General features: G+C 42.3%; 1 protein-coding gene and 1 long non-coding RNA gene across 7 annotated transcripts in view; one reads left to right on the forward strand and one right to left on the reverse strand.

Moving 5' to 3' along the window:
• The window catches only part of LAMB4 (laminin subunit beta 4), a 92,224-nt gene extending 83,021 nt beyond the window's left edge, over window positions 1-9,203 (forward strand). The window contains exons 33-35 of the mRNA XM_059170794.1: window positions 593-766; window positions 2,068-2,221; window positions 6,863-9,203. Coding sequence (XP_059026777.1) covers window positions 593-766; window positions 2,068-2,221; window positions 6,863-7,002 — 468 coding nt within the window. The 3' untranslated portion in view covers window positions 7,003-9,203. The remainder of the gene's footprint in view (window positions 1-592; window positions 767-2,067; window positions 2,222-6,862) is intronic.
• The window catches only part of LOC131829235 (uncharacterized), a 30,817-nt gene continuing 5,158 nt past the window's right edge, over window positions 1,282-26,940 (reverse strand). Inside the window, exons 2-4 of one of the 6 annotated variants that reach the window (XR_009352777.1) lie at window positions 10,417-10,602; window positions 4,472-5,902; window positions 1,282-1,876 (exon numbers count right to left, since the gene is read on the reverse strand). This is a non-coding gene — a long non-coding RNA (uncharacterized LOC131829235). The other 5 variants (XR_009352779.1, XR_009352781.1, XR_009352778.1 and 2 more) reach the window with 5 other exon arrangements.

Consider the following 26,940-nt stretch of genomic DNA (forward strand, 5'->3'; position numbering starts at 1 on the left):
GATGTTTATTATTATTTGTAAGGAGGAAAAATGAGAAGCCACCCACATCCGCAGGAGAATAGGAACATAAATTGTATACTCAAACAATGGAATGCTTTAAATTGCTGAAACTGAATAAACAAGAGCTATGCAAATTAGCCAGGAAGAACTGTACAAGCATAATTTTGAATTAAAATTCAAGTTGCAGAAATATGCAGCCATCATATATTTGTATAAAGTTAAGAAAATACCGCACGGTAGGCGTGCTGCGCGGGATCTAGAAAAAAGCACTAGAAGTACGTGGAACGACAAGCGTTAGATTCAGGATAATGGTTACCTTTGTGGGGAATGAGGGGGTGTGAGGAGAGCTTAGCTCGCTGGTGGGGCTTTATTCTTAACGCGGCCACCATGGATACGTGTCATAGTTGCTTCTATGACCTTGTGTTTGTCTGAAATATTATCTTACAACATTGTTTTTAATGGAAAAGCGAAGGGGCGATTCCTTCTCCCTTCCTACCGCACTTACTTGCTGAGGGGTAATTATATCATTTGTCTTTTTGTGGTCTGTTACCTAAAGAAACTTTCTCCTCTCTGGTCTTTCCATCAACAACAGGCCGAAAAGAAAGCCAAGCACACCAAGAATGAGTGGGACTTAGCAAAGCAGTCGTCTGTGCTGGAGGACAGGCTCTCCGGGCTGCAGACCAAGTTGCAGAGGAACAGAGAGCAAGCTGCCCGTGTGACCGCTCAGGCTGCATCGGCCCAACGCCAGGCCGGGGACCTCAAGCAGGTCATTAGCCCCGCCGGTGCCACCAAGAGCAGACAGACAGAGCCTCTTTGAAGGCTAATCCTCTGACCTCAGCTCACTGTGCCATTTATCAGCAGTTCCCTTAATGCAGGACTGCGCTTACTGGCATGTGTTAGTAGGGATCCCGATGGGCATGAAGGCTCTTCTGTCATGGAGGGTGATTCCAGGGAAGACAGAAGTCCTTTGACCAAATTAGGATGCAGTGTTTCCTCCCCGCATCTCCTACTCCTAGGACTACCAGTGGTATCCTCGTCCAGTGTTTCCTTCCTTTCAGATGTTCAGGATTCGTGCTATTGGTCTGTCTTGGGTGCATTTACCCTTTACTCTAACTCCATCACATAACCGATCACGAAAACAAAGAAGTGAAAGTCACCTGCCAAACAGAATAGGTCAAGTTACAAAAGTCAGAGTGAGTTAATTAAACAGTTGTGGGAAATACCCTATTCATCTAGGTTGCTGAAAGAAACTATCAACTCATTTTCTCAGCAGGATATCTCTGGTTGGTTGCGTTAATAGGGTAGCTTAAACACGGGAAAAATGGGAAAGTGTTCTTACAATTGGTCCATTCTCTTGCTTTTCATTCCTAATGTGCTGGGTAATTTCCCACAGATGGGGGAGTTGAGCACATTTTCTATGGAAGGGAGGTTGGGAGACATATTTACTTGTCCATCCTCTCTCCATTTCCCTTCCTGGGCTTCACTAAGCTGTTCCAGATTCTAGACTGTCGACCACCCAGGCTGACCCCCGAGATTGCCATTCGAATGGCCACGGAGCTCTTGGTACTAACATCGGGACCTCCCTTCCCGCCTCCCATCTCTCGTACCTTTTTGCCCACAAAAACCTACCCGTGCTTGTAAAGCGTCACTGATCACTCTGCCCTTCATCCTTCCCTGGTTGCTGTCCCACCCAGCTGACCCAGAGATTTGTCACAGGCAGGAAGGCATTGCTCCTGTCCTCTGTATCTCTCACCTTAAGTCATTTAGGGCAAATGACTGGTGTCCCATAAATAGCTGCCTTCGCACGGAGTCATGATTGCTGCTTTATAACAAAGCAATTTTATTTTAATTAACCAAAACTGAGGAGTTTTTCAGCCTGAAAAAAAAAAAAAAAGATAAAACAAACAATGCAAATTAAAGCCTGGAAGTGTCAGAGTGACTCAAGCATATTGACTGGATCACGGTTTTCCTCTTGCTCCTTTTTGGAACAGTATCGGGCAAATATCATGCGTGGGTGTATGCCTTATTAATATTTTCTGGTGATGGGAGTGTGTGGCTCTGTTGCAGGAGTTTGCAGAGCTGAGAAACCAATACACTGCTCTTCAACATAAGACTGGTTCTGTAGGACTGAAAAAGGTTACTTTGAAAAAAGTGGATCAGCTAAAAGGTGCAGTGGAAAAACTGGCCACAGATACAGAGGACAAGATAAGAAGAATAGCAGGTAACTCTTCTTTTCTCCCAGCTGTATTGGGGTCTGGGTGACAGGTGAAATCGTGTCTGTTTAAAGTGTACAGTGTGACAATTTGATGGACATGCACGTTGTGAAATGATCATCACGATTAAGGTAATCAACACCTCTATCTGCTCACATAGTTATTATTTCTTTTTATGGCAAGAATGCTTAAGATCGACACACATGTACGGTGCAATGCAATGTTGTCAACAAGTCAGCACCACACGGAACATTCGATCCCCAGAAGCTTTCCATCTTCAAACTGGAAGTCTGTACCTTTGCCCAGCCTCTCTCCATTTCCCCCACCCTCTAGACCTTGGCAGCCACCATTGTTCTCTCTGCTTCTGTGAGTTCTAGCCTTTTTTTTTTTTTTTAAGGTTCCACATAGGAGCGAGAGCATATAGTATTTGTCTTTCTCTCTCTGGCTTATTTTCACTTGGTATGACATTCTCCAGGTTCATCTATGTTGTTGCAAATGGCAGGATTTCCTTCTTTTTTTATGGTTGAATTTTATACACACACACCCCATCCCCCATTTTCTTTATCCATTGATGGGATAAAGGTTACTTCCATATCTTGTTTATTGTAAATAATGCTACAATGAACATAGGAACACAGATAATCTCTTCAAGATATGGATTTCATTACCTTCAGATATATACCCAGGAAGGGGTGTACTGGATCATATGGGAGTTCAATTGATTCTATTACACACTCCACCAATTTGACGGTAACCTAATACTCCACCCTCCTGGTAGAAATGATACCAACTTATCATTGGCACAGTTCAACTACCTATGAGCGCACCGAGTCAAGGAAGTAGGAATTTGGTCAGTGGGTGGGGGACTGACATATAACAAGACACTTGCATGGTTTTACTTCAAAGGATATCAGGGAGTCTTCACTGTGTTTGTTGGAACAAATGCCCATTGCCTTCGGTCAACCGGAAATGCCCTTTTCCTTATACCCTGGTTCTCACTCAGGAATGATTTTCTCTCCCTCCCTGGGGACAGAAGTATTGAAGGCATTTCTGCTTCTCACAACTAGGGGGTACAACTAGAATTGAGTGGATGCAGGCCAGGGACTCTTGTAAACATTAATACACAGGACAGCCCCGTGATGAACAATTATTTGACCAGAGTTCTAAGGGTGGATGTTGAGAAACTTAGGAAACCCTGTCCTAACCTATGCTGCTTATTTTCTCCTCCCATGCAAATTACTGCTTTAGAATCCCTATGATCTAGATCCCAAGGCACTAGTCATCTCATACAGATCTGTAGGTAACATTCCAGAAGGAACCATAGTCTGGACCAGGATTTTGATCAAAAATAGAAATTTGGATGCACACCCAGTGTAGTAAACATGGAATACACACAATCAGGAAGTTAATTAGAATCTTTTTTCCCCCACAACAGGTACTCATAGTTTTTCTGGAAAGGCATCATGCCCTTAGCAACTACCTCGAAATCATCAAGAAATAGCCAATGATGAGTGGTCTAGTTTTACTTTTGGTTGCATTTATTGTCTCCAAAACTTTAAAGTTAGTCATATTCATTTGGAATATAAGTAACTCTCAAGATATTCAAACAACCAAGATTCCTCACTTATAACGCTTCTTTGTTGTAACATGAGTCTTTGGCCTTAGAACCACTCATATCACCACCATGACATGAAAAAAAAAAAATGAAAATGCAACATTGGTATGGGCCAAAGTCAGGAAATATACATACTAAATCATTAACATTCATCATTTCTGGGGAGAGGGAGAGTGAAGAGGAAAAACACCACTTTTTATTTACATCTCTGACATTTATATGACTTACACAATTGTCCTTTCCAGTATTTTCCTAATACTTTTAAAAAGGAATTACCAGGAAAAATTCAAAAGTCAGTTGCTGTTATTTCCAGAACTAAGTGGAGGAACAAAAAAATAGGAAGGATATTTTCTGTCTCACGTTTTATATCGAGGCCCAAATTGTTTCCACTTATTCCCATAGACTAGAACTTCCACAATTTTTGAAATTAGGTCAGAAGAGAAGTCAGGGACCTTCCTTCTAAACAAGGTCTAAGACCATACACTCCACTTTTTTGGCTCTCTTCGGGAGGAAAATAAGACATCGGCTTGGCCACCTTGCTGACGCTGTGACTGGAGAAGGGTCTGGCCCACTAGGGCGGCCCTCTACTTCCCCCTGGTAGGAAGAAGTGGCCAGGGGACCTCAGAAAGGAGCCTTTCCTTACCTTGGCAGGGTCAAAGTGGAGAGAGTGGAGAAACGCCTCCAAGGCCACAGCCAGGTTCCTTCCACAGAACTTTGTGCCAGTCTGGGTCACAGCGAGAACCGGGCAGCACACTTGGAGATAATTCTGGATCACTGAGCCAGAGTTGGCTCAGTTATCTTTTCACTGAATAACAAAGCTCCCTCCATATTTGGGAATTAGAACAACAACCATGCCTGGTTTTTCTGTGGGTTGCCTTGGTGGTTCTTCTGCGGGTCTGTGCCTGGTGACCCAAGCAGCTGCTCTCAGCTGATGGGTGCATTGGCTGGCCAGTCTGGGGTCAGCTTGACTGAGATGCTGGGCCCTCTTTCAACGGGCTCTTTCAGCCCAGCAGGCTCTACAGCTCGCTTGGGTCAGGTGTCCCGACAGTGAGCAGGGGAGCCCTAAGACTCTTGAGGTCCTGTGCATTGATTTCTCTTACTTCCTGTTGGTCACCCCGACAGGCCCAGCTGGACCCGGTTTGAGGGAAGAAGGCAAATAACCACTACATCTTGATGGGAGGAACTCTTAAAAACTCATAGGAATTCCGAGACTCCGCTGAGGGTGTGGCAGGTGTTGTGTGACTGGCTTCATTGAGAAGCCGTCAGCATCCCTGGGCTCGAGGGAGCAGGGGTGAGGGAGGGCGAATGCTCTGACGTCGCTGTCTGGTTGATGGAGCCAAAGGCACGGGGCCTCCCTGCAGGCTAAGCGGAGAGGTGGAAGGACTGCCAGAACCCTTCGGCTCCACGGGGACAGCCTCTTCACTCTCCCCGCCCCCTCCCGTCCCGGATCACTTCTCTGAACTGTCCGGTGGCCAAGCGTGAATGAACTCCAGAGATCCCGGGAGCCCGATGATGTCATCCACCAAAGCTAGCTTTCCAGGACAGAGCAGGACGGAGAGTGGATGTGAATGCGGAGGCGAATGAAGAGGAACCCGCACAGCCTCACTGACTTCTATGAAAGAAGCGCAGGGGTCTTTTTGCCTCTTAGTACAAATACACGTCCAGTGCTGAATGTCTTTTTCAATCCCAAATGATCTATATTTAAGTTTTGAGAGACAGGATGCTCACCACCTCCGGTAGCAGCTCTTTCTTTGAACAGCTGTGACTGCTAGAAAGTTCTTTAAAATCAGACAAAATTTTCCTTCACGGAGGTTTCACCTGCTGGTTTCATTCTATTTCCTCGGGATGACAAAATACATTTCCTCTGCTTTCCTAGGCCTCAAATACTGGAAAATAACGACAGGACATGCCCCGAATCTTCTTCTTTCTCTACATAAAACATCACCAGTTAGTTCATCTTCATCTTTTGTTCACCGAATGGTTTCCAAATTCTTCCGCAATCCAGTTCCTTGCTCTAAACATATGCTCCAGGCTAGTTTGACAACTCCCTCCTCATGATCCAGGTTTGACCTGTCTGGGTAAAGTGGGACATTTACCTTCCTTCTTTAAGAAGTTCCACTTCAACCTATGAGAAGTTTCTTTTTCTTTCTTTTTTTTTTTTTAAGATTTTATTTATTTATTTGAAAGACAGAGATCACAAGTAGGCAGAGAGGCAGGCAGAGAGAGGTGGGGGGGTGAAGCAGGCTTCCTGCGGAGCAGGGAGCCCGATGCGGGGCTTGATCCCAGGACCCTGAGATCATGACCCGAGCCGAAGGCAGCGGCTTAACCCACTGAGCCACCCAGGCGCCCCGAGAAGTTTCTTTTTCTAAAGGCACTTCTCACTCTTAACTGTGGCCCTCTCTACCTCTTCCATCCAATATTCTGTGGGATCCTTGCTGGGGCTTACCATAATTACCAGGTATTTGTTAAATGAAGAGTGGGTAAATTGGAAGGATGGGTGGATGGATGGATGGATGGATGGACGGACAGATGGATGAATGGACAGATGGATGGGTAAGAGTGGAAGGCATCACTTTGCTTTTCCTGTTCAAGAGCTTGAATATCCGCAGAGCAGAATGAAGAAATGAAAATGTCAGTCTTTTTTTACTGAAAGACTGAGAACCCCTAAAGTGGTGAACACATGTTAAAAAGTGAAGTTAAAGCAGCAAGAGCAAACCTGTGGAAATAGTCACCAAGTCCAATCAAGGCTCATCCTCCACCTTTTCATTTCTAACAAACTCTAACAAGCTTTTGACTGGCATTGATAGATGCCATTGGATGTAAAATACTTTTTAGACAAAAACATCAGTTTGTTCTGATTTGTGTGAAAACTTTGAGAAGCCTGGTGACAATACATGTTTTGTCTGTTGAATCACAACGCACAGCTAAATATATCTTTAAGAGGCACAGAAATCCCCGTGTTTCATGTAAGGCGGGTATCCAGGAAGAATCCACCAAAACCCAATCTCTCCTTTCCTTCATTTTCTTGTTTCAGATTTAGAAAAGAAGATCCAAGATCTGCATCTGAGTAGACAAGAAAAAGCGGAGCAACTGAAACAGCTGGAAGATCAAGTGGTTGCCATTAAAAACGAGATTGTCGAGCAAGGAAATAAATATGCTACTTGCTATACTTAGGCAGAGGCAAAGGGTGAGTGGCCTCTGCCTTCTTTTCTGGCTTCTGATAAGGAAGCCTGAGGAGCTGTGCTGAACTTGGGAAACAGAAAGAGTCAGCCCCACCTCCTCCGGCTCCGGAGCCCGCTCCTAGCCAAAGATCTGAGCTGGACCAAGGAAATGCTGTTCCACGTGGAAGAGAAAGGAGGAAATACAGACATCGTCTCTGGCTTCAGAAACCTTTCCTCTTGCTCTCCTTTCCCTTTCATAATGTAAAAATAATGTGTTACCTATGACAAGTACAAAATAAGTATTCTGTTTACTAATTATCACTTTAGTCAAATGAACCAAAGTGTGAAATAAGTTGCCTGTGGGGGGATGGGGCTTGCAGGGGGTAAAAGTATTACTAATCGATGGGCATTAAGTTCTGGTGAAGTGAAATGAGTAAATTCTAAAGTTCTGCTATACATTGTATATAAGTCAACAAAGTATTGCACACTTAAATGTACGTTCAGAAAATAGATCTCATCTTAAATGTTCTTACAACAATAAAGCAGAATAAAAATAAATGTAAACAAATTAAGCTAAAATACATCCATGTCTCTAACACTAGGATAGAATGAATCTGGATGGCATGTGCTAGACTGGCCTGGGTTTTATTTTTAATTATTTATTATTTAATTATTAATTATTTTTAATTTGGATTTGCTTTATCTCTAAAACGATTATTTTGAACAAAATGCATACAATTCAAAATGTAATGTCTTTTTCCACCCACTTCCCTCTATATTCATTCTCACAACCAAAGGGTTCTGTTTGCCCCAAACGGCACTGGAACAATATTCAAAAAGACAAATATTGAAATACTTTTTGTAATTTGTCTGTAAGCAGTTTTTCTGTAAAATGCGCTACTGATTTTTGAAAGACCAGCAATCCCATTGTTATTGTTTAGTGTGAAAGATCAGATTTTCTCATTTCAAAATGGGTCGATGATTTTGCATGAACTTTTTTTTTTTGCATATATGATATATAACCGAGCACCTTCGCTTCTGCTTGTGAAAGCCATCCTTCAGAGGGATTATTGTAAGGGAATTTGGCCCCACAGTTTTGAATAAGAAATAATAGACAGCAACATTGATGTATGAAAGAGGAAAGCAGCTGGAGCCATCTTCCTTAAGGACTGACTCATAAAAAATGGGTTTATAATCAAGGAAGAGGTTTTAGAATTACACATAAATATGAAATTTCTTAAAACATACGTAATTTAGGAAAATTGCAGTTTCCCTGGAGAGCCTGAAGAACAAAGTGAAATTTTTCTACCAAAAAGCCCACCAGAAATTTCTCTCAAAATTCCTGATAGCAATGCTCTATATATTCAGCACTTAGACATCTGGAAACTTGACACACAACCTGAACCAGAGTTGCGACGCAGATTGTCACAAAATCTAAGCGTGTACTCCAGCATAGAGGGTAGAAGACACTCCAGCCTTCCCTCCAGGATACTGACTTCCACCCATGGACAGATGAGACACTTAACTTGACGATTATGGTTTTCTGTTTGCAATTGCAACATTCAACTGTTCTAGCTTGGCAGTGCTAGGAGACTATGCAAGTAATAGACAGTGTGGCAAGGGTTAAAGAGGGAGGACTTTCTGTCCTCTGATCTGGAGGCTTTCAAGGTCACCAGAGGCAGAAAATTCCCCAGCCCTAAGGAAGGTGCTGGGATCTGGGGAATCAAGTCTAAGGGTGAGAGATAAACTCATCATCTCCTCTGGGCCTCCGGGGATCGGGGATCGCACTTCATGAGGTCATTGATGAGGCCAGGAATGATGTGATGCACTTTGGAAAGATTTCCATTAAAAAGTGGTTATGCTTTCTAAACTTTGATGTGTTAAAGTGATAAGCTTTGGATATCTTAAAAAATGTACCTACGTGAAACATCTTTTTCCTCAGATAAATCATTTCTAATTTCTATTACTTACTGTATCAGTTGTTCAAGATGTGACCGAGGCAAAGATTTTGTGAAACAGTATCTTTTATACATTGCAAAGTCATCTGAAAATGTGTAGCAAAGGGACCCTGGGTGGCTCAGTTGGTTAAGCTGCTGCCTTCAGCTCAGGTCATGATCCTGGGGTCCTGGGATTGAGTCTCGCATCGGGCTCTTTGCTTGGCAGGGAGCCTGCTTCCTCCTCTCTCTCTATACCTGCCTCTCAGCCTGTGTGTACTTTCTCTCTCTGACACATAAATAAAATCTTTAAAAAAAAATAAATGTGTAGCAAAATATAACCTGAGATCCAGTTGAACCCATATATTAAGAAAATAATCTTAAATACAGGGGAGAAAAGCTTTGTGAATAATCCATTTATTTAAGCACTACTTATATAAAAAATGCAAGTAATCCAAAAAATTAAATATTATTTTACCAGTCTGGTTCTTGGATGCAAACATTGACATATGCAAACAATAACAGCTTATTATGCAGGAAAGGGATCTCTTTAAAGGTAATCTCATAGGGGCACCTGGGTGGCTCAGTGGGTTGAAGCCTCTGCCTTCGGTTCAGGTCATGATCCCAGGGTCCTGGGATCGAGCCCCACATCGGGTTCTCTGCTCAGCAGGGAGCCAGCTTCCCTACCTCTCTCTCTCTGCCTGCCTCTCTGCCTACTTTGATCTCTGTCTTTCAAATAAATAAATTAAAAAAAAATAATCTCATAGCACATAAAGTGGAAGAAATGACTGAGGAAAATGTAACCAAGGAAGATTATGCATCTGGGAATATATCCAAGATCATACCCCAGGAGCACTCCAGTGAGGATGCTAACACTCGCCCTATTGGACACTCGGCACCCTCCAGTTAACTCCCAACTGTCTTGCATCTCATGTGCCTCTCCCATGACTCAAAAATCCCATTTTGGATATTGTGAGGAATATCCAACTGCCTGAGCCTCTCCATGTGCCCTGACTGCCGGGGAGAAGACAGAACATCTACCCCCTTTTAGCTTTGGTAGTAGGGCGGGGGGAGTTTTCTCTCCACATATCTTTGGATCTTCCAAGGTGGAAAGTGTTTTGATGGCAAGCATCAAAAAATTACAAATTTCCATCACAGTCCACCTTTTCCTAATATCACGATACTTTCTCCATCCAACATCTGATTCTAAAACAAAGCAAACCCTTCTACCAAATGTCACGTTGCCTCTGCTCAGCCTTCTGGAAGCACAGCCACCAGGTCTTCAAGCCAACCAACCCAAAGTCCCATTGCTCACTGATGCTCTCTCCCTTTTCCATTTCTGTTACAATTCGGTCTCTGATGTCCCTCAACCGATGATCCAAACGATAGCGTTTACCACCAACACACATCAAGTAGAGCGTTGTGGGGAAAGAAGGGAACTAAAAAGGAAATGAAACACATCTTTATATTTTATAATGAATATAAATACATACAACATTCACACGGGGAACACAGATTGAGTTGCAGACCTCATGTCTGTGAACTCTTCACGAGGCTGCGTTGGGATGAATGGTCTTGCTTTCCTACTCATTTCCTCCTCCCTCTGCCTTCAGCAAGCATCTCTTTATCAGGTAGAGTGATCCAAACCTTCTTTTCTGGTGGTTCTGTCTCTGAAGGTCCTGCAGATACAGAGGCAAAGTGCACTTACATTTCATTTTGCCCTTGGACTTGGCAGGACCGGATTGTCTAGACCGCAGTCATACCCTTCCCTGCTGCCACTGTGTAACAAAGGCTCTATTTCTCTTTAAGAGTTGAGACCAATGACCCCAATCAAAATGATAATCCCCCTTTATTTGGCCTGTTGTTCCTGAAAGAGCTGGTTATTGGTAGGTTTCTAATTCAATGGTGCAACTGTTGTGCCATCTAGTAAAAAATACTTCCTTAGAGACTGGAGCCCAAAGTCAGGTATAAGAAGTAAAATTTTGCCTGTGAGGCATTTGAATGTAATTGCGAGGAGTGTCAGATTTTCCCCCTCTCTTGGTTTTAGATCCATGTATTCTGCATCAAGAAGCCTCCGTCAGTTTTCATGGAAGAGCTAGCAGCTCTACATCAACATGAATACATGGTCTTTGCTTCTGTTATAATGACTCTGATAGTTTCCTAGGCTTGAGGTGAGTGAACACTACATCTGCCTGGCACTGGGAAGTCTGCCGTGGTGTGTGAGAGACCGGAACAGAGAAGTCTCCACTGAACTCCATGCGTCTCAGAGCAGCAGTGGGGGGAAGGGCAGGAGACAGAGAGCCAGGGTTGAGATGGAGAGTCGTGGCCGGGCTCATAGAGACTGACACAGGCAACACTCAGTGACAGGGCAGCAGACAGGATCGGTGACTGTGACTGTGGAAGAGAGAGCAAGACGGCGGAGAGTGTACCAGGTCTGTCACACACGGAGTCTGTGGCCGGTAAATGTGAGGAAGCCCTGTTACCAGCGGTCAGAAAGAAACATTGGCAAACCAGCTAGTCTCATCAGAAAATCATTGTGAAGATCAGGAAACATCACTATGATGGAGCCAGTGTGGTCCATTAAGGAAACAATTCTATCTTCTCCTAAATTAGAAACCAGTCTCGGGGCACCTGGGTGGCTCAGTGGGTTAAAGCCTCTGCCTTCGGCTCAGGTCATGATCCCAGGGTCCTGGGATGGAGCCCCACGTCGGTCTCTCTGCTCAGTGGGGAGCCTGCTTCCTCCTCTCTCTCTCTGCCTGCCTCTCTGCCTACTTGTAATCTCTGCCAGTCAAATAAATAAATAAAATCTTAAAAAAAAAAAAAAAAAAAAAAAGAAACCAGTCTCAGGTGAGGAGCAGCTCAGGGCCAGGAGTTAAGTGCCCTTTGCCCACAGCACCAAGGTGGCAAGATGAAGGGAAACCAAAAAGAATTGCTGTCCAGTATCTTCTCCTCTTCCTTCTTTCTTTTGGGAGTAGGACTCCTCCATTTCTAAACAAGCACGTGGTTGCCTCATTAGAGAAATTACTCAGCTTCCCCGGCAGTTCATTGTGACCATGTGACTGAATTCTGGCCGGGAGGATATTTGTGAGAGTGTTATGTGCGACTTCAAGGACATAACCTTAAAAGGAAGCTGTTCAGCCTCCGTGGGAAGCAAGAATAATGACCCCAGAAGATATCCATGCCCTAACCTCCATCGCCTGGGACTATGTTATGTTACATGGCAAAGGGAAATTAAGGAGGCAGATAGAATTCTGGTTCAAATCAGCTGACCTTGAGATGGGGCAATTAGCCTGAGCTCTCCAGGTGGGTCCTGTATAACTTTAAGAGTCTTTAAAAGTGGAAGAGGAAGGTGGAAGAGAGAGAGAGAATGAGAGAGGCAGCAAGATACCGGCACGAGAAGGACTTGTTCTGACATTCCTGGCTCTCGAGACAGAGGAGGAAGTGGATCCCAGAAACTAGAAAAAGCAAGCAAAGGGATTCTTTTCCATTGCCTCTGGAAAAGAACACACCTTGATTTTAGCCGAGTGAGACCCGTGTCGGACTTCTAACCTACAGAACTGTAAGATAAATACGTGTCCTCTTAAGCCACTATGTTTACAGTAATTGGTTATAGCAGCAATAGAAAACTAAGACACCTTCCATTCGTCTTTTTCCCCTTCAAGTGGGCCAGAATGTGGCGAGTTGGGTATACGCATATAGATGAGGATAATCCTGGTGAAACAGGGCTAAAGAAAGAGAAATCCCTAGCTGACTACCAGTCAGGGTCCCGCAGGGTGCAGATGGTACAAGCTGGAACCGTTTAATAAGGGGTTGGCGGAGGAAAGCTATAAAGGTAAGGGCAGCACGAGACAGGGAGTCCTCCCTGGGAGAGGAGAACGGGTGATGATGGGAATTGGAGAGAGCATATAGGAAAGCCACTTCCTATTCCTTAAACCAAAAGACCAGGTTGATGCTGCTGTGTAGACCAGCCTCCTGGGGCTTAGAGGCAGCAAAATGACCTTGTGGATTAAAGCTGTCTACCCTTGGTTTCCCTGGTCTGCCTGCCAGCTTGAACTTGTGCAGGAGAGAAAAACAAACCTCTCCTGTGATGTCACTGTGACTTCAGTCTCCATTAAATCCACCAAACCAATATCCCCTTCAGTATCTCTGAGGCACTAAGGGAATCCGGTCCCTCTCCAGACTGCTGCATCAGTCCCCTCTCTGTCCCACAGCATGGGCCCCGGGGCACCAAAAGGCAGGTGAATTCTGTCTTGTCCCTTTCATGACCTCACGTGATTCACAGCCTCTGAATTTCATGTCTTCATTTCCTTCAGCTGTGAAATGTTAAGGACTATGCCTGGTCTACTGCCCAGGGTCACTCACAGGTGGAAGGGCTAGGAGAAGAGTAAGGTATTCCTGAAACCCTTTGGAGACCTACTTCCTAGGGTGTGTGTGTGTGTGTGTGTGTGTGTATGTGTATGTATGTATGTATGTATGTAAGAGAAAGAGACATCCACACTTCCCCTGTGCTCAGGCGCTCCTGCAGCGTTGCCTGTCTTAAAAGCCTGATTCCTGTCTCTCCACCAAACTGGACTTTTCCTTAAAGAAACTCCCCACTGCCCCATCTCGAAGTTGTCTCTTTCCCGCTTAGCTGCAAACACTTTCTCTGAAGTCTTCTCTTACCTCGAAAGTTAGCTGATAAGCCTTATCTACCCAGAGAGTAACTTATGAGAGGATATAGAACACGTATTCCTGGTCAATTAATCTTCAACAAAGCAGGAAAAAATATCCAATGGAAAAAGACCATCTCTTCAATAAATGGTGCTGGGAAAATTGGACAGCTATGTATAGAAGAATGAAACTCGACCATTCTCTCACACCATACACAAAGATAAACTCAAAATGGATGAAAGACCTCAATGTGAGACAGGAATCCATCAGAATCCTAGAGGAGAACATAGGCAATAACCTTTTTGACATTGGCGACAGCAACTTCTTTCAAGACCTGTTTCCAAGGCAAGGGAAACAAAAGAAAAAATGAAGTTTTGGGGACTTCATCTAGATCAAAAGTTTTTGCACAGCAAAGGAAACAGTCAACAAAACAGACAACCCATGGAATGGGAGAAGTATTTTGCAAATGGTAACATAAAGGGCTAATATTCAAGATCTATAAAGAACTTCTCAAACTCAAGGCCCAAAAAACAAATAAGTCAAAAAATGGGCAGAAGTCATGAACAGATACTTCTCCAAAGAAGACATCCAAATGGCTCACAGACACATGAGAAAATGTTCATCATCACTAGCCATCAGGGAGATTCAAATCAAAACCACATTGAGATACCACCTTACATCAGTTAGAATGGCCAAAATTGATAAGGCAAACAAGTGTTGAAGAGTTTGAGGAGAAAGGGGAACCTTCTTACACTGTCGGTGGGAATGTAAGTTGGTGCAGCCACTTTGGAAAACAGTGTGGAGATTCCTTAAGAAATTAAAAATAGAGCTTCCCTATGACCCTGCAATTGCACTACTGAGTATTTACCCCAAAGATACAGATGTAGTGAAAAGGGCCATTTGTACCCCAGTGTTCAAAGCAGCAATGGCCACAATAGCTAAATTGTGGAAAGAGCTGAGATGCCCTTCAACAGACAAATGGATAAAGAAGATATGGTCCATATATACCATGGAATAGTACTCAGCCATCAGAAATGATGAACACCCAACTTTTGCATCAACATGGATGGAGATTATCCTGAGTGAAATAAGTCAGAGAAAGACCATTATCATATGGTTTCACTTCTCTATGGAAATAAGGAATATATGAAGGACATTAGGAGAAGGGAAAAAAGAAGGGGGGAAAATCAGAGGCGGGGGATGAACTATGAGAGACTGTGGACTCCAGGAATCAAACTGAGGGTTTTAGAAGGGGGATGGGTGAGTCTGGTGATGGGTATTAGGGAGGGCATGGATGGCACGGAGCACTGGGTGTTATATGCAAGCAATGAATCATGGAACACTACATCAAAAACTAATGATGTACTGTATGGTGACTAACATAACAAAAAGAAAAAAAACAAAAAACAAAACACGTGTTCAGGCACTTCCATATTCCTTACAGAACTTAGCACCGTGTGGAACATTCTAAATATTTGTTCACTTACATATTAGTTCCATAAATCGACTCCAAATTGTTGCAATTCAGACAGTCCTGGGACCATCCCTGAATGAAAAAGTTTTCCACTGTAACATGAAACCAGCTCAGCATATGGGTTGGCCCCTCTAAAAGTGTAATTGAGAACAATGCAAGTCTTTCTCTCCATATTAAGAGGAAACCATGTCAAATGGCAATCCAATCCATGCATAGGACAAAAGAAATCCTTTTCTCCATCTCTCTCCGCTCTCTGTAACCACCACCCTATAGCAGCTAACTGAAAATCATTTCTCTGGAAACTTCTCAGCTGTAAAAACTCCCCTCAAATAAGCTCCCTGCTCTTTCCTCTCAAATCTGGTTCTTCCCTTTGCACTTGGTCACTCTCTCTTTCCCTCTGCGATGGATGTTTGTTTACAAGATTGTTGATATTTTCCAAGCCACAGGGCCATAAATTAGGGTGTGCCACCCCCAAAGGAAGGTCATGGCCTCACAGGCAACAGCCACACTTCCCAGGCAGAGCTCACTAGGCCAAAGGGAAGGAGCACCTTGCTTTGCATTTAGTTAGGCTTTGCAAAGAGAAAGTGATTGCATTATGTGGCTAAGCAAAAAGAACACATGTGAAAAACATTTTTATATATAAATATAAAAGCTTATATATTTACATAAAAGATTTATGCAAAATTTATGTAAATACAGTTATAATTTTTAGTTCCTCGGTAATCCTTAGCCATTCAACAAACCAGATTAATCAAACCCTCCTGCGTGCAAACCACCCCCCATCCATTCTTTTCTTTCCTTGCCTCCAATCCCACTCCCTCACCCCCACCCCGCCAATCCTGAGTAGAACTTTTCCCATTCACCTTCCGCTTCTAACTAACTAAACGTTCTTGGCCAGCCCTGATTCTCATGCTCCAGAAAAATTACCACCATTTTCACAAGCTTTTTCTGTTATAAGCTTTTAAGGTTTTTAGGAAAAGAGACGCCCGCTTGCCTTTTACAAGAAGACAGTCCCCCGTTTGTTCTCTCCTCTTTCCTGCCCTCAAACCCTTGACAGTATGCATTTCCTCCCCCTCTCCCTCCAACATAAAGCAGACGAAGCACGACTCCTCTTAACAGGTAGTTCAGCTATCAGCATCTAGCTTTTCTCTACTGGGAAATAGCTTGAAACCACATATAATCTTTACTCATTAAATGCTTTGGCCATTCTAGAAGGCTGCTCCTGCCCTACCAGCCCGCCTCTGACTCAGCCTGCCGACTGAGCAAACTTGGTTAGGCAAAGCAAAGCTACCACAATCTCTACTAAACACATTAATCAGGACGTACAGGATTTTTGAGTACAGTGCTTTCTTCCTGTTCATATGAATTATGAGTTTTTTTTTTAAATGTTCAGTGTTTGACTCCTAGCCATATTGACATTGTTCCATGCACAACCATGGTTCTTTGATGACAAACACCAAAGTCTAGGAAATATGGGGCTGGCTATGTCTTATCTTATATTCTCTGGGTGGTAGCAGATGAAGTTTACTGCATTCAAAGTCCTCTGGTCCTCCTTATGTTGCACCAAGAATTAAAATCTAATCTTTGGTACTGGTACTTCCTTGCAGGGAAGACTTTGAAGTAACCCACAGAGCGTTCATAGTTAAGAAAAAAAAATTCTGTCAGTGGAAGATAGTCCCTCTAATGGGAAAAACTATAAAATGACTATCTGAAAGTTCTAGAAGGAACTGGGCAAACCCTTAGAGACGCCGGCTGCAGGCATCTCTCTGGAGCTTTTGAGCATGATCTTCTCCCCAGTCTTGACCCTCCTTCAGAAAGAGGTTTAAGGAATCTGAAGTGCAAGAGATTTAAAGACTTCCCTCACCCACCTCCCTTCATTTTCAGAAAAGCATGAAGGTGACCTTAGCGGGGGTCACACAGCTTATTGACAGAAATGCCAAAAGGTGGGGGAGGGGTGAGAGCAATCCTCTTCCAAGACAATATTCGCTCTATTGGACCCTTTCTTTCAAGACCACTTGCTCTTTTAACTGGTCTTAGGCTCTATGAAATGGTCCATCGAATACAGGAGAACATTTTCTTTAATTGACTAACTTATATGTTTATATAAATGGCCTATCTTATGAAGGATTTCACAGAAAGCGATTCTGCTAGAAAGAAAACAAAGGTCAAAGTGGCTTAGCAAATAGAAATACTTTATCCTTGATGTTAGTGAACAAACATGTCTAATCTTGTAGGACTAGGAGGCCTTTTAAGAGTAGCCAATTAATCGGGCGCCTGGGTGGCTCAGTCGTTAAGCATCTGCCTTCTGCTCAGGTCATGATCCCAGGGTCTGGATTGAGCCTCCCCCCCCCCCCCCAAGAATCTGCATCGGGCTCCCTGCTCATCGGGAACCCCGCTTCTCCCTCTCACTCCCCCTGCTCGTGTTCCCTCTCTCACTGTGTGTCTCTGTCAAATAAAATCTTAAGAAAAAAAAAAAAAGAGTAGCCAACTAAGTGAGCATGTAGTTGTCATCAAACACAATCAGCAGAATTATTTTCAGTCTTCAAAGCTTTCCAAGTAGTTCTTAAAAACAAAGCAACAATGTAACAAATATCAAGGTAGGCCAAATTTAAACTGTTACATCTAAAACTTATTACAATAGTTGTGTACTTAACAAAATGCATTTGCTTTAGTAGTTGTAGGTTTATTTCCTTTTCCTACATAAAGAACTACCTGGTTGGGCGTAGAGGTTCTAGAAGATATGCAACCAATTTCTAGGACTGTTTAATAACCAAACTGCTATCTACATTATTAGCTCTGTTCAAGTGAATTTTGAAATTAATCCAAGTTTTTTTTCTTGATTCTCAACTGAGCCTATTAAAAGCATCACTATACTTAAATTTTCTAGAAGGAAATAGGAATGGAAGTTAAATGGAGCCTGAACATCTAACAGCTAAACTAATGTTTGAGGATTCCAGAGATTCGTACCATGGGAAGAAGCTCAAAGTTTGGAAAGGCTGTAAACATCCCATATCTAAAGATAAACATTTGGGGAATCTTTGTGACATTCAGGTTTAGCTCTGTGTTGGCCATACTGAATTATAATTCATCTAGAGAAGCAAAATACTAATGGAAAAGATCAAATATTTGGGATTAAAAGAATAATTCCTTTCATTTGGGACGCAGTCTAAACTTTCTTACAAACCAAAGTAAAAAAGTTAATCTATTTATATAGGATAGGTTTCAAATTGCAATTTTCTTTTAAAATCCTGGTTCTGTCCAACTCTTCACACCATCATCATACATTCTACGCAGCATATATATAGAGATGTGTATTCTAAAATTTCGCCTTAAATTCCATTTTTCCTTCTATCCTCATTGGGGGCTAACTCTAATAGATTTAAACATTTATAAACATGTTTCTTTGTAAGAAAAAAAAATCAACTTTCCACTGTGAATACAGTTGACTATATTTTGACTGGAACATAAAAGCAAAGGAAGTGGTTACAAAAAATTAATCACGACTATTCAACATTGTATTCAAACCTAAATAGACCACAAGAGTTCCCATTCTACTCAAACTCAAGTTTCTATGAAATACCTTTATGTTTTAGGGATCTCAGCAAGCTTGATCTGTTTTCAGATCTGTTTTCCTCGGTTTTTACTGGGCAGAAGACACTCTTCGCAGGGGTGTGAACATTGCAATACTTCCATCTAAGTTACAAAGTTTATTAAAGTGACTTCATTTCTGAACATAAAAGGTCACTTTGGAGAATGCAATCACAGGAAACTAGCTTAATTAAAAAAATTTTTAGAACAAGGGCTATTACATGTTCATTATGCAAAAATATCATAATATAAGGGGAAATGATTTAATATTTTGGGCTACATGCAGGCAATTCCTGGGTGTTCTCCCTTTTTAATCCTTCAAGAAATGCAACATACATCTACATTTTTTTTTTCATGACTGGAGCCTACTTTCCCCAGTCATATCCTTAAAAAAAGCCCCCACCTTTTTAGGCAACTGTCTAGCATTTCATTACAGGGGTCTAGCATAATTACTTAACGGAAGTGGCCATCAATTGGGGATCAATCAGTCATTTCCAGTTTCTGTCTTGTTTAAAAACAATAGTGTAAACCTCTTTATCTGCCTAATTTAGCATATTTTCCCACAAAGTTATGTGTAATTTAAATTTTAATATTTCAGTTTGCCCTCCAGAAAGGCACACAGTTACCTTCGAAGGAATTAGTTATGTTAGTGCCCTTGCGAACCTCCTGACAGATGACACGGGAAGACTCGGGGACCGTGACTTACCATTATCTCATCATCGCCCTACACTCTCCACAGCATGCTGCAGAGCACGGCTGAGCAAGTTTGTGGTGAGTTAACATTACGTATTCTCCATAATACTTCATAGAAAGCTCCTCACTTATACTTCCCGTGGAATAAAATGTCATGTGCTATATATACATAGTACTAATGTATATTGGGTATGACTCATCCTGGCTGAAGAATTACCTGTGAATTATTTCTCCCCAGAAAGCACAATGGGCATAGTTCCAGGCATTTATTGAATGAACGCACTCAATAAATATCTGATGAGCTCTTTGCTTAGTGCTGGGGAAATTAGGATGCTCTTAAAGCACTTGAAACTGAGCAAACACAGAAAATACACTCTTCTAACAATCTGGTGGGCACTCATTGTATACCAACGGTGTGCTCTGTGCTGGTGGTAAGGGTATGGCAATAAGCGTGAGAGACGAGGCGCCTGGCCTCATGTGTGGCATGGCTGGTCTAGAATAATCTAGAAAGGTCTCCTTCGGTTGGTGTATGTCCGAGTATTCTACCTGGGCCGTGGAATTGAGAAGGTTCCACATGTGAATGTAAGTAGAGGCTGTCTTGGCAGAGAAGAATGAAAAGCGAGAAGGCATTCCAGGCAGAAAGAACTGGATGAGCCAAAAACCAGGGTTTAGGTTTTGAGAACAGTGAGTGTGTGCAGGCAAGAGCTTGGTGGGAGTGGAGGCTGACAGTTGGGAACACAGACGTGAGAGTAATTACATAGGGGCCAGATTTCTAAGAGCCGATAGAGTGTGCTAAGATACCTGGTCTTTGTCCTTGTTTCAGAGATGACATTAAGGAGCCCTGCCATGTCATTTAGGAAATTCATTGGTGACTAGAAATAATTTTAATTTCCTACCTCTTTGAATTTGTATTTTAAGGTAAAAACCCAGATTTGGCCAACATTTATCATATGCTTTATTCAAAGTATAACAAACATTGATACCTTAAAAAACAAAACAAAACAAGATTTTGGGTTATAATCTTTTGTTATTGTTTAATTACACTGGTTATAGACAAATGGATTGTCATTAAAAAAAAATTAAAACCTCATTTAACCCCCATCCCAAACATCGTCCCTATCCCTTCCTCGAAAGCACCCACCATCATCTGTTTGCTCTGCCTCTTTCTAGAACTTTATCATTGCCTATTCCTGTATGTATGTGTATATGTGTTTATAGAAATAGGGCATTGTAATGTTCCTCCTTCATCTTTGACTTCAACCCTTGTGGGTCTTCTTACCAATAGTATGTCCATGTCAGGACTGCCCTGGTTGTCTCACAGTGTAGAACATACACCATTAGCACATAGCCATGACTGGCACATAGAAAACACTCAAGAAATGATGAAGGATGAGAGAGAGAGGTAGCTGCTAAGGCTTAGGGTACTAATTACGTAGATGACTGGAGTGGCCAAAGTCCAAGTCCACACTAACCAGTGGTCAGCATTTCGATTACAGAGTCCTGAGCGGATGTCAGAATTGCGGGCTCCATAGACCATGCTTTCCAGAGAGGGTTCCCGAGACCTCATTTTGTCAGAGAGGTTAATAGCCACATTCCATTAGCCATCTTGGAAAGGCCAAACACATCCTACGACTTTTTTGTCTGGCGAACAGCCCAATATGTGAAATAGCACCTGACTTGTTCGTGATGTGATTAAAAATGCAGCCGCTCTCGCCTCCGGGTGGGCTGCCCTTTCCAGATCTGATCCACAGCCGCGGCAGCACCAGACACAACAGAAGAGCAGGCTTATTCTTGTAGAGGGGCTGAAGTTGTAAAGTTAATGCTTCTAGAAGGCCCACAGCACTGCTGTTGGGGACAATGAGGCAGGACTGTGGCTATCAGAGAGGGCGTGCCTTTTAACCAGCCTTACCATTTCTGAAAGGAGTTCATATCAAAGACTGCATCTACCCAGGGTAAAAATACTGGACTGGAAATTAGGAGCTACTCCAGTACTAGCTGTGAGTAGTAGTGGAGCATTCAACTTGCTAACTCAACCTACTGTCCTTGGTAAGAATTAATAACCCAAAACTGGGAGCTAGGTTTGCAGCAAGAGTCGTTGATGCTCTCATTTCAAGCCCTGGCACAAAGATATTCCCTGAACCGTACTACAGTCAAAATAGAGGTTAAATAAATGCTTTTTTTAAAAAAAAAAAAAAAAAAAAAGCTTTTATTTATTTATTTGACAGAGAAAGAGAGAGAGAGATAGTAGGAGAGGGAATACAAGCAGGGAGAATGGGGGAGGGAGAGGCAGACGTCCCACTGAGCAGGGAGCCCGATGTAGGGCTCAATCCCAGGACTCTGAGATCATTACCAGAGCCAAAGGCAGATGCTTAACAACTGAGCCACCGAGGTGCCCCAATGCCTTTTTTTTTTTTTTTTTTAAGATTTATTTATTTTAGAGAGAGCAAGCACATGGGTGAAAGCTGGGTGGGGAGAAGGAGATAAGGAGGGAGAGAGGGAAAGATAGAATCTTAAGCAGGCTCCATGACCAGCATGGAGCTGGACATGGGACTTGATCTCACAACCCTAAGATCATGACCTGAGCCAAAATCAAGAGTTTAACTTAAGTTAAAGTTAAGTTTAACTCTTAACTTAAGAGTTAAAGACTTAACTTAAGAGTTAAGAATTTAACTTAAGCTGACACTTAAACAGCTAAGCAACTTAGGTGCCCCCAATAAATGCTTTTTCGTTCATTCATAAGCATTTCTGAAGGACTGAAGGACCTACCATGCCCTGGGCACGGGACTGGGAACTCATGAGGGAAAGTGGTGAGGACTTCTGGGATTCTCTGGGAACTGAACTAGGCATTTTATTTTTATTTTTATTTTTAATAATTTTTTAATAAACATATAATGTATTATTAGCCCCAGGTACAGGTCTGTGAATCGCCAGGTTTACACACTTCACAACACTCACATAGCACACACCCTCCCCAATGTCCATAACCCCACCCCCCTCTCCCTATCCCCCTCCCCCCAGCAACCCTCAGCCTGTTTTGTGAGATTAAGAGTCTCTTATGGTTTGTCTCCCTCCCAATCCCATTTTTTCATTTATTCTTTTCCTACTCCCCAAGCCCCCCACATTGCATCTCCACTTCCTCATATCAGGGAGATCATATAGTAATTGTCTTTCTCCGCTTGACTTATTTCGCTAAGCATAATACCCTCTAGTTTCATCCATGTCATCAAAAATGGCAAGATTTCATTTTTTTTCTTGATGGCTGCATAATATTCCATTGTGTATATATACCACATCTTCTTTATCCATTCCTCTGTTGATGGACATCTAGGTTCTTTCCATAGTGTGGCTATTGTGGACATTGCTGCTATAAACATTCAGATGCACATGCCCCTCAGATCACTACGTTTATATCTTTAGGGTAAATACCCAGTAGTGTGATAGCTCTATTTTCAACTTTTTGAGGAACCTCCATACTGTTTTCCAGAGTGGCTGCACCAGCTTGCACTCCCACCTAGAGTGTAGGAGGGTTCCCCTTTCTCTGCATCCTCGCCAGCATCTGTCATTTCCTGACTTGTTAATTTTAGCCATTCTGACTGGTGTGAGGTGGTATCTCATTGTGGTTTGAACTAGGCATTTTAAATGGAGAAAGACAGAATCTGGACTTAAAAAGAATAAAGGAAGAGTTAAAAAGTTAAAATATTAGAATATAGAAAGTCCTTTTCTCCTCCTCTGGCTATTACTGAATTTCAGCATCCTTACAAAGTCAAGGGAAGTAATACCATCAACTGAAATAAAATTTTCAAAATAATGTTTAAAAGTACAATTTTAGGTAGATTGCTATAAAAAATATACAGAATTTAAAAGTTTTTCTAAAATTTAACTATCAGATAGTTAATCAGATTGGTGATTTTCAAGCAACAGTTTTAAAACAAAAAGCAGACCTCAAATTTTAGATGTCAGTGTATTTTGTCCAAGTACATAGCTCACATAAAAAATCTTTTAATATTTCTAACGTAAGTAGTTGTGATGATTTCTCTTAAACTTCCAGTTCTATAAACGTTTGTGATGGCAACTATCATATGCAAAAAGCTGATCAGGGAGACAAAAACTCTTACTTTTAAAGGTCTTAAATTTTATTGGCTTACTTATAAAGGTCTATAAATTTTATTGGCAAGTATTTGTGTTTTTTACATTCCTATGCCACACCCCTTTCAGTAGGGCACTCATGAACGAAGGTAAAGATAAGATATGCTAGAAAAATCAAGCTAGATCATGACAAGTAATCAAATCTTAAAATGTTTAATTGGCTACATTTAAGTTAATCCTGCTATGAATCTAATTAAATGAGAAAAAATTTAAGAGCTTTGCTAAGGCTCTTGAGCTTTACCTCAATCATTAATCTCTCTCTTATTCAATTTTATTTTATTTTTATTTTTAATTTTAAAAAATATATTTTATTTATTTGACAGAGATAGGGAGAGGGAACACAGGCAGAGAAGGGAGACTGGGTGAGGGAGGAGCAGGCTTCCCGCTGAGCAGGGCTCCAGGATCATGTGGTGGGCTGAAGGCAGATGCTTAAGGACTGAGCCACCCAGGCACCCCCCACCCTATTCAATTTTAAAGCTCTAGGTTAGCAACCAGATGCTAAAATCCATAAACAAAGAATAAACAGTGAGCTGAAAATGTGTCCTAGTTAAACTGTTACTATGGCATTTCTGTTAAATATAGATAAGACATTTTTAAAGAGGTTTGGAATTCACAGGCATAAATGGGTACAAAGTGTCACCCTACCTCCAGCGGGATCTTGCCGCCTTTGCGGGAGGTGAAGTTCAGTGGGTAAGCAGCCTTTCAGAAAGCCCATGAAGAGCACGGATGCAACCCCTTTATATCTCTTTAGTGACCATTTTAAAACTTTCAAATACAGACTTGGGTCCTCATTTGTTACCTGTTTTGACATATTTAAGAATAGACAGATGACTTTTTAAGACAGTAATGATAAAGACCTGCTTGAATCATCATGGTAAACTAGGTCAGGTTGCTCATCAACACCCCCTCCCCCCGACCCAATCTCAAACTACAAACAACAAAGGTTTATAACTCTCATGCTACATAGCCATGAAATGGTCTTGGCTTGGGTAATGTCTGCTGGCTTCAGGCATAGCTAGATCAAGATATTCCAAGATAGACCTTAAGGATCTGCCCTGTTGCTTCCCTCCATTCTAACTTCCTCTGTGGTTAGCCCTGGTCTCAAGTGGCCTCCACCAGTTCTATCCATATGATTCTAAGTCCAGGGAGAAAGATTTTTCTCTCCCACAAAAAAAACCCCCAGAAGCTGTCTAACTGGAAAATTTGAGTTGTATACCCACCCCTGAACCAAACACTGGGAAGAAGGAGATAGAAATGCACTGAATTATTAGCCTGGAGCCCATGGAGGGATCGGCCCTATCCAAATTAGGTGGGCTGATGGTGTCAAGGGACTAGTCCCCTCAAAAAACTCTGGGTGCTGTTACCAGACAAAGGGATGTTACCATAAGCCCAAGTAGCAGTTTCTGTTGCATGGTCTGAGAGTGAAAATACCATGACTCCCTGCTTGATTCAGGCCTTCCCTATTCTAGAAGGTGACAGCACCCCTATGTGCTCCTTTAATGGTTCTAAGGAAGGATTATTCAATTTTTATTACTTATCCAGCAAGCAGATTCTGAGGGTATTCCGTACACCAAAAACTCTGCCACTGGACGGAAATCTAAATGCCAATCAAACACAGTGCCTGCCCTCAAAGAGTTCCTAAGGACAACGGGCATTTGACACAAAATTATAAATTCCTGTCCCACATATTATAAAAGGGACATATAGAAAGTGCTCTGTGACATTTGTTCTGAATTTTCCTGGTCATTGAACATTCTTTTTTTTTAAGCTCACTTCAGAATCTCACAAAGTACACTTAAATCTGATTTTTCAAAATCTAGTATTGTTCATGAGAACAATATTCTGTAAACAGCCAGGTTTTAAAACCTAAAGGTCAAAGTCTAGAATGTGCCATCCTTGTTTTACATCAATCCAGGATTTAAAATGACGTTCATAAGTGGCATTCTAAGACTATGAAGGTGACCTTGAAAGCAGGTTGTTTTTTTTCCTTCAAACAAACAATGCCTCAGAAAGACAACTGTTACATGGTCTTTGAGACGGAACAGCCAACACTTTGCAGTCCCATCTGCCATTCAAATGCTGCAGAATTTTCCAGTAAAGACTGCCTTACACTGAAGCAGGTCAGTCCAGGTGAGGACACATGTGGACTGGATAAGAAAGTAAGGGTCGTGTCAGCAGGAGTAAAGCTTCGACAAGCTCCGCTAAAAAAAGTGATTCATTCTTCCTAAATTTGTAACATCTTCAGAAACCAGAGGAAGTCGTATGAAATAGAACAGAGAGGAAGAATTTGTTCATGAGTGAAATTTGGAAGTATTCCTAAACTGATCTCAAGTCTGGTGACATTTTTTTTTCTACTTGAATAGAAATACACGTTAGGTAGAAAGTGGACATTTAAGACTTAAAGAAGTGTTCCGAACATGGAGACTAGTTTTTATTTAATTGCATTGAAGAAACATTTATTGAGCACCTACAATGTGCCCCTGTCACATTAGGCAATGTTTATGCATAAATCAGTGTTGCACAATACTTGGCCTTGTCTTACTGTCTACTGGAGATAAGGGCATAAATAAATAGTTACAGCATTATGTCATTTACGCTGAAACAGGCTTTTACAAGGTGCTGGTGGACAGAGTTGGGGGTGGAGAGAGGAAAGAGAGGAACCCTGTTTAAGGGGAAGCTTTAAAGATGCATGGTAGTTCACTAAGCTGATGAGTTCAGTGGGGGTCCATGGAGCAGAGGGCAGAAGTATAAAGTGTGTCTCTACAGGCAACTCCAAAAAGCTCATATAGGCAGAGGGAAGCCATTGAAGCCTTTGGGACAAGAGAATGACTTAATCCAAGGTGTGCCTCAGAAATCCTTCTGGTGGTGATAGGGTGGGTTGGATAAGGAGAAGGGGAGAGTTTGGAATAGACACGGCAGCTCGGGGTGGGGGCGGGGGTGGTTCCTGCAGGGGTTCAGACCGGACATGAGGACAGACTGAACTGAGGCAGGGTGGGGATACTGGGACAATGGGAACATGGTGGCTAGTTGCTAGTGAAGTAGAAAGGACAGGAGCTAGTGACAGGGAAAGGTAAGGTGAGGGAAATGGTCAACACAAGCCCCAGGCTGGACTGCCTTTAAGGACGTGGGATCTGTAGAGTCTCACAAGGGTCCCGGGCTTGGTTTAATGCTCTGTCAACATCTTGAAACCATTAATTTTTGAACAAAGGGCCCACATGCTCATTTTCATTCTGCATTGCCCTCTGCAAATCTTATAGCAAGGTTTGTTCCCAGGCTTGTCCTGAGCTCAGAGGTGGATCACCATGCTAATAGTAGAAATTAGAAACAGAAGAACAGATTTTGTTCTAAGAGGGATTGGTGGGGAAGGGTCACTTTTGCAACACATGTACTTATGGGCCATCAAAGTAGAGCTATTCAATAGGTTGTTAGAAATTGGATGTAAATTTCACGCACAGTACCAACTGGA

Source organism: Mustela lutreola, chromosome 4, assembly GCF_030435805.1.
Source record: "Mustela lutreola isolate mMusLut2 chromosome 4, mMusLut2.pri, whole genome shotgun sequence".
In the NCBI taxonomy this organism is placed as follows: Eukaryota; Metazoa; Chordata; class Mammalia; order Carnivora; family Mustelidae; genus Mustela; species Mustela lutreola.